This window comes from Anopheles bellator, chromosome 2 (assembly GCF_943735745.2).
Source record: "Anopheles bellator chromosome 2, idAnoBellAS_SP24_06.2, whole genome shotgun sequence".
NCBI classification, from domain to species: Eukaryota; Metazoa; Arthropoda; class Insecta; order Diptera; family Culicidae; genus Anopheles; species Anopheles bellator.
Genome location: NC_071286.1, coordinates 58,299,502 through 58,315,900, shown reverse-complemented (window position 1 = coordinate 58,315,900; position 16,399 = coordinate 58,299,502). Strand labels below are relative to the sequence as shown.

Genomic DNA, 16,399 nt, shown 5'->3' with positions numbered 1-16,399 from the left:
CTTTTAACGAGTAGTTTTCGCGCCAATCACTGTTCAAGGCAACCAGCAATGGCCCATGCTTAGAACATAAGCTCTTTGGCAGGCGAGTTAATGCGATACATTACCACCACACTCGCGCTAATTATCACTCACTTCCTTTGTGCTTGCTCAGCAAATTGGCTCCAAAATAGTTTCCCGACCAAACAATCCGAAAACGAGAGTTCATTTCCGAAGAATCAGAACTACCGGAAGGGGTGCTAACAGAAAGCATAGAATGCCCCAAACTATTTACTCGGACCATGCCAATTTTCTTCGAACGATCATCAACTAATTTGGCTCGTTCGTCGAATAGGTAGCAGCACTGACTTTGTACTTTGGTATCCAAAACCATTTACGAAAAACTTAACTTGAAGAATCTTGATTTCTTTTAAGGCCGGTAAGTAAGTCGCAGTCAGTCAAACATAGGATCCTCAGCATGCTTACATTTCGGAACCTTTTACAACCTGGTTTTTATTGTTCTATAACAGTCAAAGTTTAAGCCTCGTCGAGCTGGGCGAATTTACGGTGTTCGGTTGACGTAGTAAACTGTACCCGAGCCCCAAAACAATCAGCACCTTAACTAAATAAGAGTTAACCTACTTGGTATCGCAAACCAGCAACTCAGCAAAACAATTCAAAAACAATCGTAATAAATCGTGCCGTAATAAACGAGAAGGGAACCCTTCTGGGACCAAGAAGAACTCAACCAACCAACACGCGTTCACGTTTCCCCCCAAAAATCCGACAACATCGCGATCGTGAGCAAGGTGCTGCGAGCGCACTCGAACGCACTTATCAATTCTACTCATATTTTGACGACCCATTGAAATTGTGGTCACAATAACGCCCGACCACTTCTGGGAACCGCCGGCAGGCAGCATAAAAATGTTGTTGGCCGCCTTTTGTTTCGTCCCGGTTTATGTTGCATTCATCAGGGACGCGTCGCCGATGGCTAACTGTGCTTTTCACAAACCTGTGCACAGTTAGCAAAGTGTTGCAACTGAGGGTTAAATGGAAATCTCGAACTCGGACCTCGCCCCCGGGTGGCTTTCTCCAGTGTCCAGTGCCTTGTGGACGTAAAATGATCGATGCAATGCACCGGTCGCTCAACAATCAGTTCTCCCGGGGTCCATTTGGTCCGTATCTTCCAGTAACTGACAACCGGGACCGGCGATTGGGGTGCAATCGAAACAACAAACATCATCAAGCAGGGCCATCGAGGAGGTTAAGAAATAATCCAGGCACGTGGTGACACAGTTTGCGCCGTTGTCCGCGTTCGTGAGGAAGTGATTTATGGATCTCACCATTTGACGTGGTGCATAAATCGGTGTCGAGCGAAGATGCCCGGTGGTGGTGGCCGCGCAGTAAATGGCCATCTCGAACGAACTATCTCCCTCGCACTCTTTCTCTCTTTTCCGCCCGGAGTGCTCGTTTGTTACGCCTTGGAGAACATGAAGGCAGACATGGCAGCGATTATTAGATCAGGCCCACCCCGAGTCGGGACCTTGGGTTTTATGAGGAGAAAACCCGGGACGGGCTTCAACACGGAACTCGGGCACGTATAGCACCTTCCTTAATCCGTCCCGTGCCGGGGAAGTTGCTGTTGAGACGCCCCGGCACCGAGGCTTATTAAGAGCACGAACTCGGAAATTGAAATCGAACCTCTCTGCTCTCGAACGCTCTCGAGCCGTGTCGATAAGCTTCGCGAACTCCGCACAAGATCCGCACAATGCTTAAGCCCTCCTCTTCACTCGATTCACCCGCACCCAAACTCCTTCTCCGTGCACTCTTCTATCCACCCTGGCCTGTCTGAACGGACTGGCCGCCGCCCGAAAGGAGATGATCTGCGGGTAGCCGGGCCTGGATCTCGGTGCAGACACGAAGAGGAGTGTGGACTGAAATCCAAGTCAAGCGCGATTTCTGAGTGAGGCGTTTTCTATGCTTCCTCTTTCTTCTGGCATGCCGTGGGGCCCTGGATCTTGAGTTAAAAAGCAAGATCGCTTCGCCCCGGAGGGCGAAAACTATGCCGCTCGCCGTCGCCTTCCCGCTGCGACTGCGAAGACGATGATGCTGGGCATCCCACTTTTTTAAGGGATGATGATCTCTGGGGTGTATGTGTGCTGGCCGGGCAATTTCCTTTCTCGGTCATTGAACTCCGAACCGCGAGATTGGGAGGTGGTGATTTGTGTTTGTGTGAGCTGGAGCTCTGGTGGAAGTTGGAGCTGGTGTTGGCGCGATTCAAATTTGGGATGGAATCGGGAAATGATTTTATGCCTCATTGCGAAATGAGATTTTGAGAGGATGCAGTGGCCAGCACGCCTGGTGACGGCGACATGAACGAGGGCACGATAATCACATCCAGTAACTACTTCATCTGATACCGATCGACACGAGCGATCGACAAAGAGCTGAACACGATGTGAAGGTTCCGTGGCGAGCAGGATACTTCATTAAACTCATGTACCGGGGCGTGGGCCACCACTCGGTTGTGCTTGGGCGCTGTCATGTTGCGTACGGAACATGCCAACTCATCCGTCAGCAGAATCGTGACATTCTCTCCGGCACCGGACCCAGGGACCCCGACCGCCGAAGGCAGGCGTGTTCTCTATTACTGTGGTTACCGTTTCCAGTACTTTCTGCGTGGACGAAACACCGTCTTTAGGTGCCATCTTTAGTGCCGGCCCTTTACCGGCCCAGCACAGAAAGCTCCCCACTCATCGAGGACGCCCCGAGGGCATCATCTCAACAGATGAAAGCACTTTGCACGAGGGGCTGGGTGGGAGCGGTGCTAAACGTCGCCCGCGACACAACCAGCTGGTGATGGAAGATACTGACACCGGGGGAATCCCGCCCAGAATGACAACCAAGAAATAACAATTTCTTTCTCCGGACGACCACGTATCGGACCGAGGAGTCCGTCCCGGGCAGTTAGGTGATAACATATCACCCAGCGCTTCGGGCAGGTTTAGTGAAAATTGTCACGACCCACCGCGCGGAATGTACACACCCAGATGTTTCTGCCGACCGCCGAAGCGTACCGATTTTTCCGAACAGCCCAGCGCCGTACGGTTGCGTGTAATCGTATTAATTCGAGGCCCTCATTCACGGCGCCAGCACGAAGATATTGTTACACAATTACCATATTCTCCACGGCGCCAGTTTAATGGCACAACAAACAGTAAGACAGTAACCACAGTCTTAGACTGCACACGGGAATAGGCGCGCGACCGACGAATTCGCTGGCAGACACATTCCGTTCCATTTACGCGCGCAAGTCCGGGGCAGACGGTTGCTGAAGAAGGAACCTGAGATCAATTTTCACATTCCAAGGTGAATGTGCGAAAGAACGCAGGCAGTTGATCGTATGGCAGCAAGGGGTTTGATGAGCTCGAATCTAGGTGCTGTTCACGACGTTACGTAACCAGGATGCCCGTGGAAATCGAGATGCAGCAATGCTTTCTCGCATATGTTGCGTTCCGAGAATGTTTTGGCCGCGCGAGGCATGCCACATCCGTTAGTAGCATCACGTTCAATAATACCAGCCAGTTGAGGGTCAATTGCAAGTAAAGTATGACATAAGTGTAAGGAGAAAGAATTTCCGCGGCTATAACGTGATATGGAGCATAATTTAAACCACAATTATCTGGGATTCTTTTCAGGCCTTAAAAGCTGGTTTTTAAACTAAACGATTAACGAACTCCAACGACATTGGAAATAAAACCTTCGTTCGTGACAGTCGAAATTTTTACTTGTTTTGACATTGGCATTGATGAACATCAGACGAATGAACGAACATCGTCGTTCGACTTGAACATCGCACAAAGTTTGCGCCGAATTGACCGCAAATTCGACTTTAGATTTGAAATCTGGTAAAAAAAAAGACCAGCTTTATGAAGAGACAATCCTTGACTCTTGCATCATGAGGAGGTTTTCGCATGACATCGAATACGCCATTTGACTAAACTCAAGTGATCGATCCGAGCACACCTTTTACAGTCAATAGGTGAGATATGAGCCGAAAGGAAGAATGTGTTGAAGGGTATTACAAAAAAGAACTATTCGGATCGTTTAGAAAATTAAAACAACTTCAGATATAAATGCATTGCATAGAGCAGGGATTATTTTAAAGATAACGAAATAAAATTAGAAAAATACAGAAAATTTTTTGAGTTATAAGCAAATTCCCGATACTTCATATTAGATATGCGGCGAACTTTCTCTACTTCCACTGGAAAGTTTCTCCTGTTTAACCGTGACCCAGAGATAATACACGCATGAGCATTGCACGGTTAAGTGAACCTCGGCCACGCAGCCCGCTACGGCAGGGTTGAGGGAATCGATATTTCAATTAAAAATTCATCACCACCGGCGCCATCAGCCTGGACGTCGCCTGGTGAAGCCTTATGACACAGGTGAGTAAAACTGGCTCAGCAAAAGACAGGGGGCGTCGGCTCTAGCCCCCTTCCCGGCGAGGAGAAGAGGTTTGTTCTAGCTAATGTTGGAACGGACCAGCTCGACCCTTTCGCCGCGTTGTCGACACACTTTGTCCAACTCCCCGCACCGGGACCGGATGTGCTGCAGGCAGCCGCACGGGGGCCCACGATAGTCTCCGGCTTTCATCGCCAGCGTGGGGCCACATATCGGGAGACCGGGTTGCTATTTTTATGCTTTACTTGCTCCAGATGCATTATCAGTACGCTGCGCGCCACGCAGACGGCGAAACAAGCCGCACGAGCGCAGAGTAGCTCCACTCAACCCAAACCCAAAACCATTGTGCACTTCACAGTGTTACGTTACAGCCCAGACCCAATGGCAAAGGCAACGGCACAAAACGGTTCCGTTTTCTTCGACGTTTGGGGCAAATTCGTGGCGTTTTATTTTCCATGTGTGCCTTTCAATCAAACTTTTACTCCCTTCGAACTGGCGTTGTAGTCGTCGCCGCCGCCAATCGATATCAGCGAGAACGGTCGACATGTCAGCTAAACACCATATGCAAGCGCACATTATACATCGTGAAGCATACAGTAATGGTTCGCCGAGTGAAACACTTTGCCGAGGACAGGCTGTCTGGATGTTTCACGCCTAGCCCGGTCTCTGCCTCCGTGACGGTGGTACGTGAGCAGAATGAGCTGCATGCTGCACGAAGGTGTTGCAACTGGGACTCTGGCCACACACATTAACCTTTGGAATACGCCAGCAGTTCGGGCCACAACGAACTGCAAGACAGAAATTCGCCGGCAATTGTTACGCCACTCAAACCGCGAATATGCATTTTCTTAGAAAATTTATTTTAAAAAAAGTTAGGTATATTGATAAGGTAACATAGAAAAGAGACAGTCAGCACGGGAGTGAGTCCAACAAGCGCTCCAAAAGCCGTCTTAAAAGGTCGAAAGGGCCGTGCGTCCTCCAATGAAGCCCTATATTGACAGCGAAATGAACGATTTATGTTGATTGAAGTGCCACAATCGTTCAAACATGCATAAATAAAATTGACGACCGCTCCGACGGTACATGGTGCTTTTAGAACGTGTTCGGAACGCTCGGGAACGCTCGGCGGGTGTTGTCATAAATGAACCATAGAGGAGTTATGGTTTTACATCCGCCTATGGTTTTCAATGTAAACGCTCTCACGAAAACACCCCGAATATAACCCACCACAACGGGTGTTAATGTACGGAAAATATGCGACTATTTTCGTGAGAACCATACCACGCCAGTGCGGAACACGATACATTGCCAGGTTGAACGCGCTTCAGGAGCAAGGCTCCTTTCGCTATCCCCATCAACAGTGTGATTGAGTTTCTCAAGGCGAAAAAAGGGAAAACGGCACAAAATATGCCCCAAAGGACCTCCGCCACTTGGTAATGAATACATTCTTAAGCTCGCGTTCTCCCCACCGGTACATCGGATATCACCTGCTGTGCCATCCGCCGCATGACGCATCATTGGCAGAGGGGTATGCGAAACCAAAAAAAAGGCACGAACCAACGAGTGGCAACTTCCTGCAAAAATGTCTCATTTTATGCTTCCCACATATCGAGCGTCAACTGTTGGCGAAATTTTTCTTTTGTCTTTGCGGAAAACCTGTTCGGGGCTTCCCGGACGCGTGTGGATGGCACATCTTTTCTCTCTCCCTTTCTCTCTTTTTATGCTTTGTGGACGATGTGCCACAACGACCGCCGGTGAGTGTTGAATGATGATGCTCGATTATTCAGGAACACTGTCATTGTGAGCAAACTTCTTCTTCTGCCCGCCAAGCCCGGTAGCGTATATCCTTGGGTCCCGGTTGCGATGGAACATCAAGGAGACAAGAAAAATGTGATGAAATAAAATTACATTCAATAGTGTACCTTTTGCACATGTCGCCCCGGCTAATGCTCTTATAAGGCTTGTGCCAACTGTAACGCTGTTGGCGGAAGTGCCAGAGCATGAAGCTGGCAGATGCTTGTTGTTGAAAAATATCTGCAATTGAGGTGACAAATTTACCAGCTTAACTCACTCGGGGAGAAAGCCGTAGTTCGTTGGCGGGCTCAGTTACAATGTATCACTCTCCCGATGGAACAGCATTTGGGTCAGCAATGACGATTTGATAAATAAACAATGATGCAGGCCTAGCAAAATTTAAAAAAAAATCTTAAAAAGCATTTCCATTTTCTTACCGTTTCCTGCTTTGTTACAATTGATTTAGCAAAAGTGTTTAAACGAATACGGATCCTTCAATGCATCATGTCATCGGCGCCTTTAACGCCACCGTCTGTGAAACAGTGTTTCGCAGTTTCTAATACGCGATAGGTGAACCGGTTTTCCTGCTACCCACTTTCGTTCCTTTTTGCACGATTCTATAATCGTGGTTTTTGGCCGACCCAAAACACACGCCTTCGTCGTGAGCGCATGCGAAGCAAAAAACGTCTGCCTGTCATTCATAAGGAAAGTCGTGCCCACGTCGCTGGTGCAGCACGTGAACTTGTCACATAATCACGATCGCGACACGATCAGGGCGAATCGTGACACAAGTGCTAGGACACACTCGCCCACCAGTAGCATTGGAATGGAAAACAATTTCTTTGAGCATGCGCCCTTAACATGAAATACTCAACCTATGATTGGTAAACTTCATCATCTTTAGGTGTACAATTATTTTACAACATGTTGTGTAATTTTCAGCAGTATAAAACTGCAAGCTTGTTGGAAAAATGTTTTGTTGTAAATCTGCACAAAGAAAAGGTCACGCGAAATCATGTAGCTTGTTTTGTGTCCGCCGAAAGTCGACACTATTGTTTACCACTTTACTCATGGCCGCGGTGGCGTGCTGCGTCACTTCATTGTTGATACAGAGCGAACGTTCGTCATTGCGTGCGTCCGCCAACGACAACGATATACATAAACCCAGCGACAGAGGAATTGAAAATTAATTCTATAAATAATTCCTCGCAAGAGTTACGCAAAGACGTTAACGGAGCGCCAGAATCAGATACACATTCATCTCGCGGGCGCTCTGGTTGCAGTCCTGCCACCCCTCTTTTGGCCACAGACACTGCTGTTATGCTGCAGCGAGTTGAAGTGGTTTTGACATTTCGATCACTCCGCCGGGGGGTTGAAATTGGGGGGTAGCGAAAAGCGATTGGTTTGGCATTTGAGACCAGATATCGACGGGCCAGGCCACGTGGTTTACGACCTCGGTAACCATAATAGTGCCAAACAAACTGCCACTGCCAGTGCGAAACCAAGAGTATCAGGGCAGAAGAAAATCCAATTCATATGGTCATAGAAGAGGCGCGTCGGTTTCGGCTTGAAATGTTTACATAACTTCATTCTGCACCGGGGCAGCATTAGAATGGAGCATTCACTATAAATAACGCCTCAACGTTGGTTGGCGGGTGAGTCTACAGAACGGGGTTTCATCTGCCTCTAGTGGTGGAAAACCGGAGCACGCGGATGTAATATCCTGGCGGGTGTGCTTTGCTGGGACAGTTTCCATCGTCGTGGTCATGACGATGGAGCAGTCGAAGAATTTTATTACACGCTTGTAAAAACTCTGACGTCAGGATGCTCTGGGTGTTCCGAGCACACAAGAAGACGTTGAATGCTGCACTGGCGCATGTAGCATCAGCTGTAGCACCGTCCCATGCATAGCTGAGCAAGGACAGGCGTCTAAATAAGGCCATGTAGATGCCTCAAGTACTCCGGGTCTTATTTAAAATTCTAACGCTAAAATGATGTCATGCTTTGCAGGCTTTCTTTCTGCCGCTCATATGACGCCATTCAACGTTGAAAGAGAATTTAAATGAGCAACTGCAACATAGAAACTGTAAAGCCCTGAATCGTATTTTTTGCAACAGCGAGTTGCAGAACTCAAACTCAAAAGAACTCAAGCCGATGCAGTGAAGAAAAAAATTCCGCCTGAACCATTCTTCCGGGATGCCGAATAAAAATCAGTCAAATTATTCCCGTTTTTGCACGCTATGCTGTGCGTTGTTGTTAACAGCGCTTCCTGAACAAACGGATGCGTGATGTACATTTCGTCACGTACTGTCCATTGTTCACCGACAGCTGCAGACAGGTTCCACAATGGACACTCACCGTTCCCCTTCTGCCAAGTGGAACTAACCGTTTTCTACTGCAACTGCGTTCTTTGCGCAGCGCGTAGGGAATGTTTGCAGTGTGTCTGTTTATTGTTTGATAAGGTGTTTTTTCTGTTCTGCGGAAGACATTACACTTCGACGTGCACGTTACGGTAAGCTCGGCAGGTGCCGTTTCGTTGGCGCACTGTTTATTACTTAACTGCGAACCATTGACTATTACGTAAGATTCCAATAGATAATGTATCGATTGACTAGCGACCAACATAACCGTGACGCTAAATGGAATCAAGTACATTTTACTTATCGGAAAGACCAGTTGAAGGCAGTTGTTAAGGCTTAGTTGTGTAAATATGGCTTTGAGAACATCTAATGGCATATTTAAACTAATCTAATTTCAGTAGGTTGGAGAGCTTCGTAATAGACCACTCCGAACCGATTCGTCCACAGAGCGTTCAAATCGAAACAACAACAAATGTCCAACAGTTATTTCAAAAACGCAACACGTTTAACCAATGTGTTGTAAAAAATACAAATGTTAAGTGGAAATGTAACACTCTACCGTTCATCGGTAGATTGACGAGACACAACCAGACCACCGCTGGTTGTTCCTTTGTCCCCGCGTTTATCTAATTGCTTGGGCACAGAAACGGTAGCAACAGCGTGTAAACAACATCATTTAACAAAGCCGCGATAGTGGGTTGTAGAGGACGCTAAATACAGCCCTGGCCAGCCCGATAATACGACAAAACTTTTCACTGTCAGCGTGTCAAAACACCTGCAGCTGCTTCGACAGCCAACCCTAAAAGTTACGTTCCTTCGATGGATGGCTGCCGGCCGGGGAGGCAAAAGGAGCGATTGTTTACAAACAACAACAAACAGCGATCGGTGCAACCGTCCAAACCGTCGACACAAGCTTCACGCGAGAACCATCGCGAACGCCCTCGGTCCGACCTTGCGTATTGAGAATTTCCCTCTAAAACGCCATTAAAGAAATCTTCCGCCGGCCGGCGGTTTCGTTTCTATCTTTTCTTGTTTCCCAGCATCCGGCAACATTACCGCATCGTCTTGTTACACGTGTCAGCCACCCACGCACCACAACGCTGCGGGTGGAAACAAGTTCAAATGTAAGACAATAAATGCCGAAGATTTACCAGGTGGCCTCATTAGTGTGTTTAATTTCAGCGGATGTCGACGATGTCGAGAGTAGGACCCAAAACCTATCAACAGACTACGCACCGCACTCAAGCACCTTGACCTTGAAACACTTGGATGCCGGCAGCAACTCAACTCAACGATCACACATCGTCCCTCGCTGGGGGGTCGTGGGCGTACGTAAGTGAACGATGATGTGATTTACGTCGACGTAATCGGTGCGAAATTCGTGCGAAGGGCACACGCAGGTGAATAAGTGCGGGGGAACAATCACTAAATCGTGGGGGCGTCGCTCGCCCGCACGTGCGCCATCGTGGCGCAGCATAGCGCAGTCGAGGTAGTCGAGTGACGTCTGCGGGACAATAAAATTTAATGCATCCATAACCATGTCTGCCCGGCAACGGCACCAGAGACTCAACATAAAACACATAGACCAGAAGACGCACCCCAAAAGCGGCGCCTGTAGTTTTCAGCTGGATAGAGCATTTTATTATTCAAAACCCCATCATTCAGGAGGGTGCTGGGTGCTGCTATAAACAAAGACACACCGCGGTTTGGAGAGTAGTGCGGGCCCGTGGCGATTTGTTTACAGAACCGCCGAGCCTAGGCCGAGCCGAGAAGTGTGAAAGAAAATCCAAGTCTTCCCGATGGCCTTGCAGGGTGCGATCGAGGGCGGAGGTGATGGAGCAGATGATGCCATATTCTCTGCCGTGGTTGACGTAATCTTTCAACGGGCATCTTGCGTCGGCCGGCTGAGCCAAGAGAAGAAAGGTTAGCCGTACCTTGGAGACTCTTAGAACCAGAGACAAACACAGCTTCTGTAAATGTTTAGGATCGGTGCAAAGATAAGCTTGACATGTGAGACGCTAGCAGGAACTGTTTTTTTGTGTGTTTGGATTATCGCTCGGGCCACAACAAATAACGACGATGAAAGAGAAGTTTCTTTAAACGAGAAGCCAGAAGCATCTTTAAACGTTCGCCAATGAGTTATACTAATACCGGTAGGTAATTTAGCAGAAATTTCACAAAAATTTGTTTTTGAAATAGCGAAATGTGCAAGCTGAATGTACCGCTTATTAAAATCTTTGCAATTCACACAGGAAAAGCAGTTATTCAAATAAACACACTGATTGGGCCGGAAACGGAGCCTTCTTCGGAGTTTTTTATGACCTGCAGAGGGTATGCAGGGTGCGAAAATTATCACATAGTAAAAGCGGAACAGACGGTACACAGCCGACTTGGAATCTACCTTTTTCGTCGAACTTGAACCACTACCGAGAGGCGCCATCGATGATGTTCACATTTTACTACGACACGTTTCCGAAGGTCTAATGCATAGGTTTATGAGCATAAGGTCAGCCCAAAATTGAGGTTCTTACGGTACACACCCAAGCCATCTGACCTTCTGAAGGATTAGATTTCTTTTTCCTTCGGTCCGGTTTTCGTTTGCTGACCACGGTATTCACGGAAACGGCTTGCAGGTAAAAAAGGACACGAAACGTGCGAAATTCCCGGAATTGGATCCTTTATTAGTTTCCATCGTTTTTACATCGCATCTTTCATCGGTGTTTGCCGCAGTGCAGGAAGAAAAGAGGACCTTGAACGTGACGCTTAAGTATGAATTCGTCGCACGAACAGTCTGTTGAGAAGATGTGGCCATTATAGGTCCTTCTTTACTAATCTTCATTTTGTGTAAATTGGGCCGACTCTTTCCGTTTCTTGCGTCCATCCGTACAAAGTAGTTAGAAACGTGGGAGATAACAAAAACAAGCGGCCTGCATTTTTGCCATAAGCATGACTAGAAAGATAAATACTTTTACCACTTTATTCTCTCCTCTGAATATCACTCTGAATTCATCTGAATTATTTTTACTTGAGCAAATAACTGATACCTTTTTGACTTGGGGTAACAATATGAAGATACTTTCGATTATTTTAACTAAAATTTGCATCCTCGGCAACTCAACCCCTTCCGGGGAAAACTGATAAAAATAATTCACCAAACCAAACCAAACTTTTGCCCCAAAAAAGGCACCGGGGCAGCGAAGCTAAACGAACATCGTATGACCGTGAAGCACAAAAGCCATGCTTGACATCTGAAGGAAATTAGGTTCTGTTACGGAACCCATTTTCCTTCCATTTTCTCTCGACTCAACAAACATTGGCCTCTGTCGAACGGTCCTACACCAACGGTCTACTTTTGTCTCTTCAGAATGTTGTTAGAGCATGGCTAGGCTTGGCTTGGCTCGTTAGAGCACGAACTTTCCTCTGTGCCACGGAAAGTTGGACACGATGGGCTGGAAAAGGATTCCCTTCCCGCGAATGCCGCTTTCAGCCCCCACATAACATCGTCAAGACGTCAAAAGCCTCAACGAACGTACACAACTTGACCTAAATACATTAGAGGAACGCAAATGTCGAAGTGTAATCGATGCAAGTTACTGTTGTCGGAAGAATTCCTCCTGGCCTAGAGTCCATGAACCTCTTATGCTCAGTAACGATAAATAGCAAAAGGTGTCGGTTATTGCCCATTGTGGGACATTGAGGAAGCATTTTCCCTTTGAGTAAGGCGCTACGGATAGAATGCCTGCGAGAATGCTTCGAGAAGACTGCTCGATAACATTCGAACAATGTAGGTCGGAAGTGGAGTAAGTGATGCTCAGTGTCGCTACGGCAAAGTCTCATTATTTTATCTGAAACTTGTACGAAAGCAATTTACAAAAGAAACGCAAGACAAAACGCTCAAAGGCATTAATAACGTTCATGGCAAAAGTTTGCACAAAACAAAAAATGCTGTCATAAGCTCGGCGAATCACAATGCTGAAAATAGATCCATTCGCCATCGGAATCGAAACGCTGAATAGTGAAAAAAAACAGCAAAAAAGCTCCACTAAGAGACTGAGGGCAGTTTCTCTTTCACCCTTGCGGTGCTTCCTTGAGTGAACGCAAATGACGTAATCTGATTTTCATCTCCACTCAATTTATTGGCCGTCCGCGAACCTTTTGCCTTCTCGCGGTCATAGTGGTCAGGTCAATGGTAGGGCACTAAGCGCATAGAGCATCGTTCAACGATCTTACAATGTGCACTTTCTTGCAGAAAGAATTGGCCTGCACTCGCTGGATCATAAAAACGCAAGAAGTATTGGGATTTTCTGTGCGACTAATATTAGTTTGATAAATTTAATTAACATTATTGAATAAATTGACAGACTCAAAAAGATCGTTCTGCCATTTAATTTCCGATTTCCGAGCGATTTTAATTTACGAAGCGAAACCGAAACATAACTATTGATACTACGATATTTCTTATCGATCCACAACTGCAAGATGGGTTTTAGATAGCACAAGATTTTCTTTCAAACCTTTTGGAAAAATGCCAAGACAACGATTGTGATCTCTATATCAGCCAGCTTTATTGCTGTAGCTATGGGCAGAAGAAACTTTTGACCACATTCTGGCCACCCTAAAAAATCACTTCGCTACAGTAGTTTACTCCGTCACAGAGTTACAGACCTGGCGGCAAGTTGGCCCAACCAATATCGTCCCTAAGCACGATAAGTTCATTGATCTTCCGATCCGTGGGCTGATGTTAGACATCACAGAGCTCGCAATGTCCTAAGGTCAGGAAAAACACAAGCCCCACCATGGAACAATGATGTCACAGATGCTTCGCTGTCGTTTTGTTTACTAATTTTATTCATCGACGCAGCGACTGCCACTGTTTTGTGGGCCCATAAAACAGCTGAACAAATGACGCCCGAAAAAGCGACTTTTTCCAGAAATCGTTCTGAAAGTGGGCCAAAAACGTGGGGCAAAAACGTTGCATTTGCTTACGGTTCTTTTGATCGAAAAAACCCGCCAACGGCATTTGTGAAAAGAAACAAACCACAAATGATTCTGCAGGAGTCTAATTTTAGCCGACGTACATTAGCATAACCATAAACATCACACGCATCACGCTCTGCGAAACCGGTCTTCGTGATCGGCCTTCGAGACAACATAATTCGAACGAAGGCACTGGGAAAAGTACGAAGAACAAACAGACCGTCTCCGAGCTACATCTGGTCATATCGGCATATTTCAGAACGAAACAGCGAGCGCCACAGAAAGGAACATAACTAGCTGTTTTCCCATCTGGATTCAATTTTACCATATTCTGATTTCGCTTCCCCGAGAAGGCGTTTGGCGTTACGTGCTTTCGAATGGAGGCGTAAAACGAGTAGCACCCCAAATGCCGATCCGGTTTTAAGTTTGCCGAATTTGTTATCAACCAAATTATGTGCAAATGTCCTGTCAGCTCTTTTGCGACCCATGTTTGAATGGCTCTTCGAATGATTTTCACTCCCAGCTCCTTTCGAATCTGCTGCAATGTGGGCTCAGCATAATGCGCTGTTTACGACGACTTTTTACACTAGTGTTGCATTTTTACGCACTAAACCTGTCCGAAAAGCGTCTCAATTTCTTTGAATGCCTCCCGATTTCCCCATTATAACGAACTTGAGTCTATAACAGTCTCAAGTTATTGACATACAAGAACTAGCTGATTCGGAAGATGATATAAAATCGTCACTCAATCAACGTGCCAAGCAGCTGAAAGCTGAACGGGGTTCAACAAAACACAACCCGACAACCCGTGCTCAAGATGCTCGATTTTTACAACTAATTTGGACATTTTTATGCGGCTCCCAGAGCGGGAACAATAAAACAAAACACTAATTATGCTTTTCCGCTTCGTTCGCCTTACCTTCAATGCAGACGACATGGTCCCGGATCTGCTGAGCGACTTCCGCGCGCCCGTCGGGAATGAGATCGATCAGGTGATAGATGGCGTAGATGGACGGGTGGACGCTCTCGAACCGCTGGATCTCCTGCCGAATGGCCAGCGAGTTGTTGAACATCCACGGCAGATGCGTTCGCGAGCTGTTGTTATTCATTTTCACAACTATTTGCACATCCGGGCCCGGAAGATCGGTGGAGCAGTCGAAACTTTTCCTCCTCTCACGGCATCCACTGTCACACTCTCTCTCCCTGTTTCTCTATTGGTCACGAACACGAAAGGAAGTAACCGGATGTTTCCCCCGGTTTTCTCGCTCACTCCACCACTTACTAGGTCACTACACTCCTAGTGGAAGGGTTGGTACACCTTTCACCAGCGACGGATTTAGCATTTATCCGATTTTATCACTCACCGAAAAAGCCGCACACATAATGGGAACAACTTTTGGTCAAAATATCAGCCAAATTGGGGAAACGAGCACGCTCGCGATCACGAAACACGAACGCGACCAATTCACAGACTGCCACAAACACAGGCACATAAACAAACACAAATTTGTGTAACACTCGCGGCAAACACGGTTTGTTTTCTTTCCATTGACCAGGGCTTTTCTTTTCACTTACTGCTGCTGCGGTTATCCGTTACATGCATTTTTAATTTGGCCTAATCACCGAACGCGAACATCTTTATTCACTTTCTTTTCGTCTCGGACGAGCGATGCACGTGAACAGCTAGAGCTTTGAATGGGAAACGAATAAATGGACAAAAGGTGTTTAATTAAATATTCGCAAAGTATGGTGAAGAGCAGACTCTTTTGTAGCACAAATCAAGTGCGATCAAAGCAAACACAATCGATGGTGAGGCATGAAATATGGTAACAAATCGATTGCCCGTTTGAAGTCGCCCACTGAAGTTTCAAGTACTCCCAATCCGTCTTATCACTTATTTGCACAGTTTGGGACATTACACAGTTGGGGCTTTCTGCATTAGATTAGCATTGAGCTTCTTACTATCCAATCCGGATTGTGTACGTTATCTTTGTTTGAGCTGGTCACTTCGTCATCGGTAAACACTGTGCCGAAAGCACCAAGAAAAGCAACCTCTTCGCGGTTGGACCGTTTTCGACGTTTTTATCTCGCTTTCGGAGACGGTTTCTTGTGTTGTTCACAATACCCACGCGGTTTTTGTCTGCCTCACTCTTGTTTCTTCGTTACGGTTTCACCGCTCACTCGAGGCCATCCGAAACTCGTCTTAATGCTTGGCTCCGTACCGTTTGCCCGGGCTTCTTTCCGTGGATCCGGTGAAACTTTCGTTTCCAACGCAACCTGTACAAAAACGAGGATGCTGGGCAGAAAGCAGCGCTGGAGGGCAGATTGAGATGGGGCGGATCTTGGAGGACCAACACGGAGGCTCACGGAGTATTCGTTAGAGGCTTTTTGGTTTGAAATTCACAAGGCGGCACTTGCTAACGGACTTGCTCGCTATGTGGCCAATATAGTGTTGTTAATTACGGTTTCACTGGAAGTGTGTTTCACGACCGCGGAGTGACAGAAACCAAAACAAGAGCATAAAAAACTCTTCCGTGCGTTCACGATTACGTTTGCTCTTGCTCTCGCTCGCACCCTGCTTTCGCTGTATCTTACGCTCTCTCTCTCTCCTGGTAATAACACTGCCGATGCCAACTTTCGGGATGCTGGAATCGACGGTGAATTCCTTGTTACCACCGTTTCGTGACAGTGTTTTCACGGGTTTGGTTCGCTTTCTTTCTCACGTGTCGCTATTTGATGTGTTGTTCATTGATTCGCTCTCCCGCTCGCTCTTTAGCACTAAACACGGATACTGCGATGCGTACCGAAAAGCCAACTTATCC

The 16,399-nt window shown here is 46.9% G+C and overlaps 1 protein-coding gene across 1 annotated transcript in view; it reads right to left on the bottom strand.

Moving 5' to 3' along the window:
* The window catches only part of LOC131211092 (centaurin-gamma-1A), a 134,155-nt gene extending 119,460 nt beyond the window's left edge, over positions 1-14,695 (bottom strand). The window contains exon 1 of the mRNA XM_058204445.1: positions 14,497-14,695. Coding sequence (XP_058060428.1) covers positions 14,497-14,686 — 190 coding nt within the window. The 5' untranslated portion in view covers positions 14,687-14,695. The remainder of the gene's footprint in view (positions 1-14,496) is intronic.
* Positions 14,696-16,399: the final 1,704 nt, after the last annotated feature.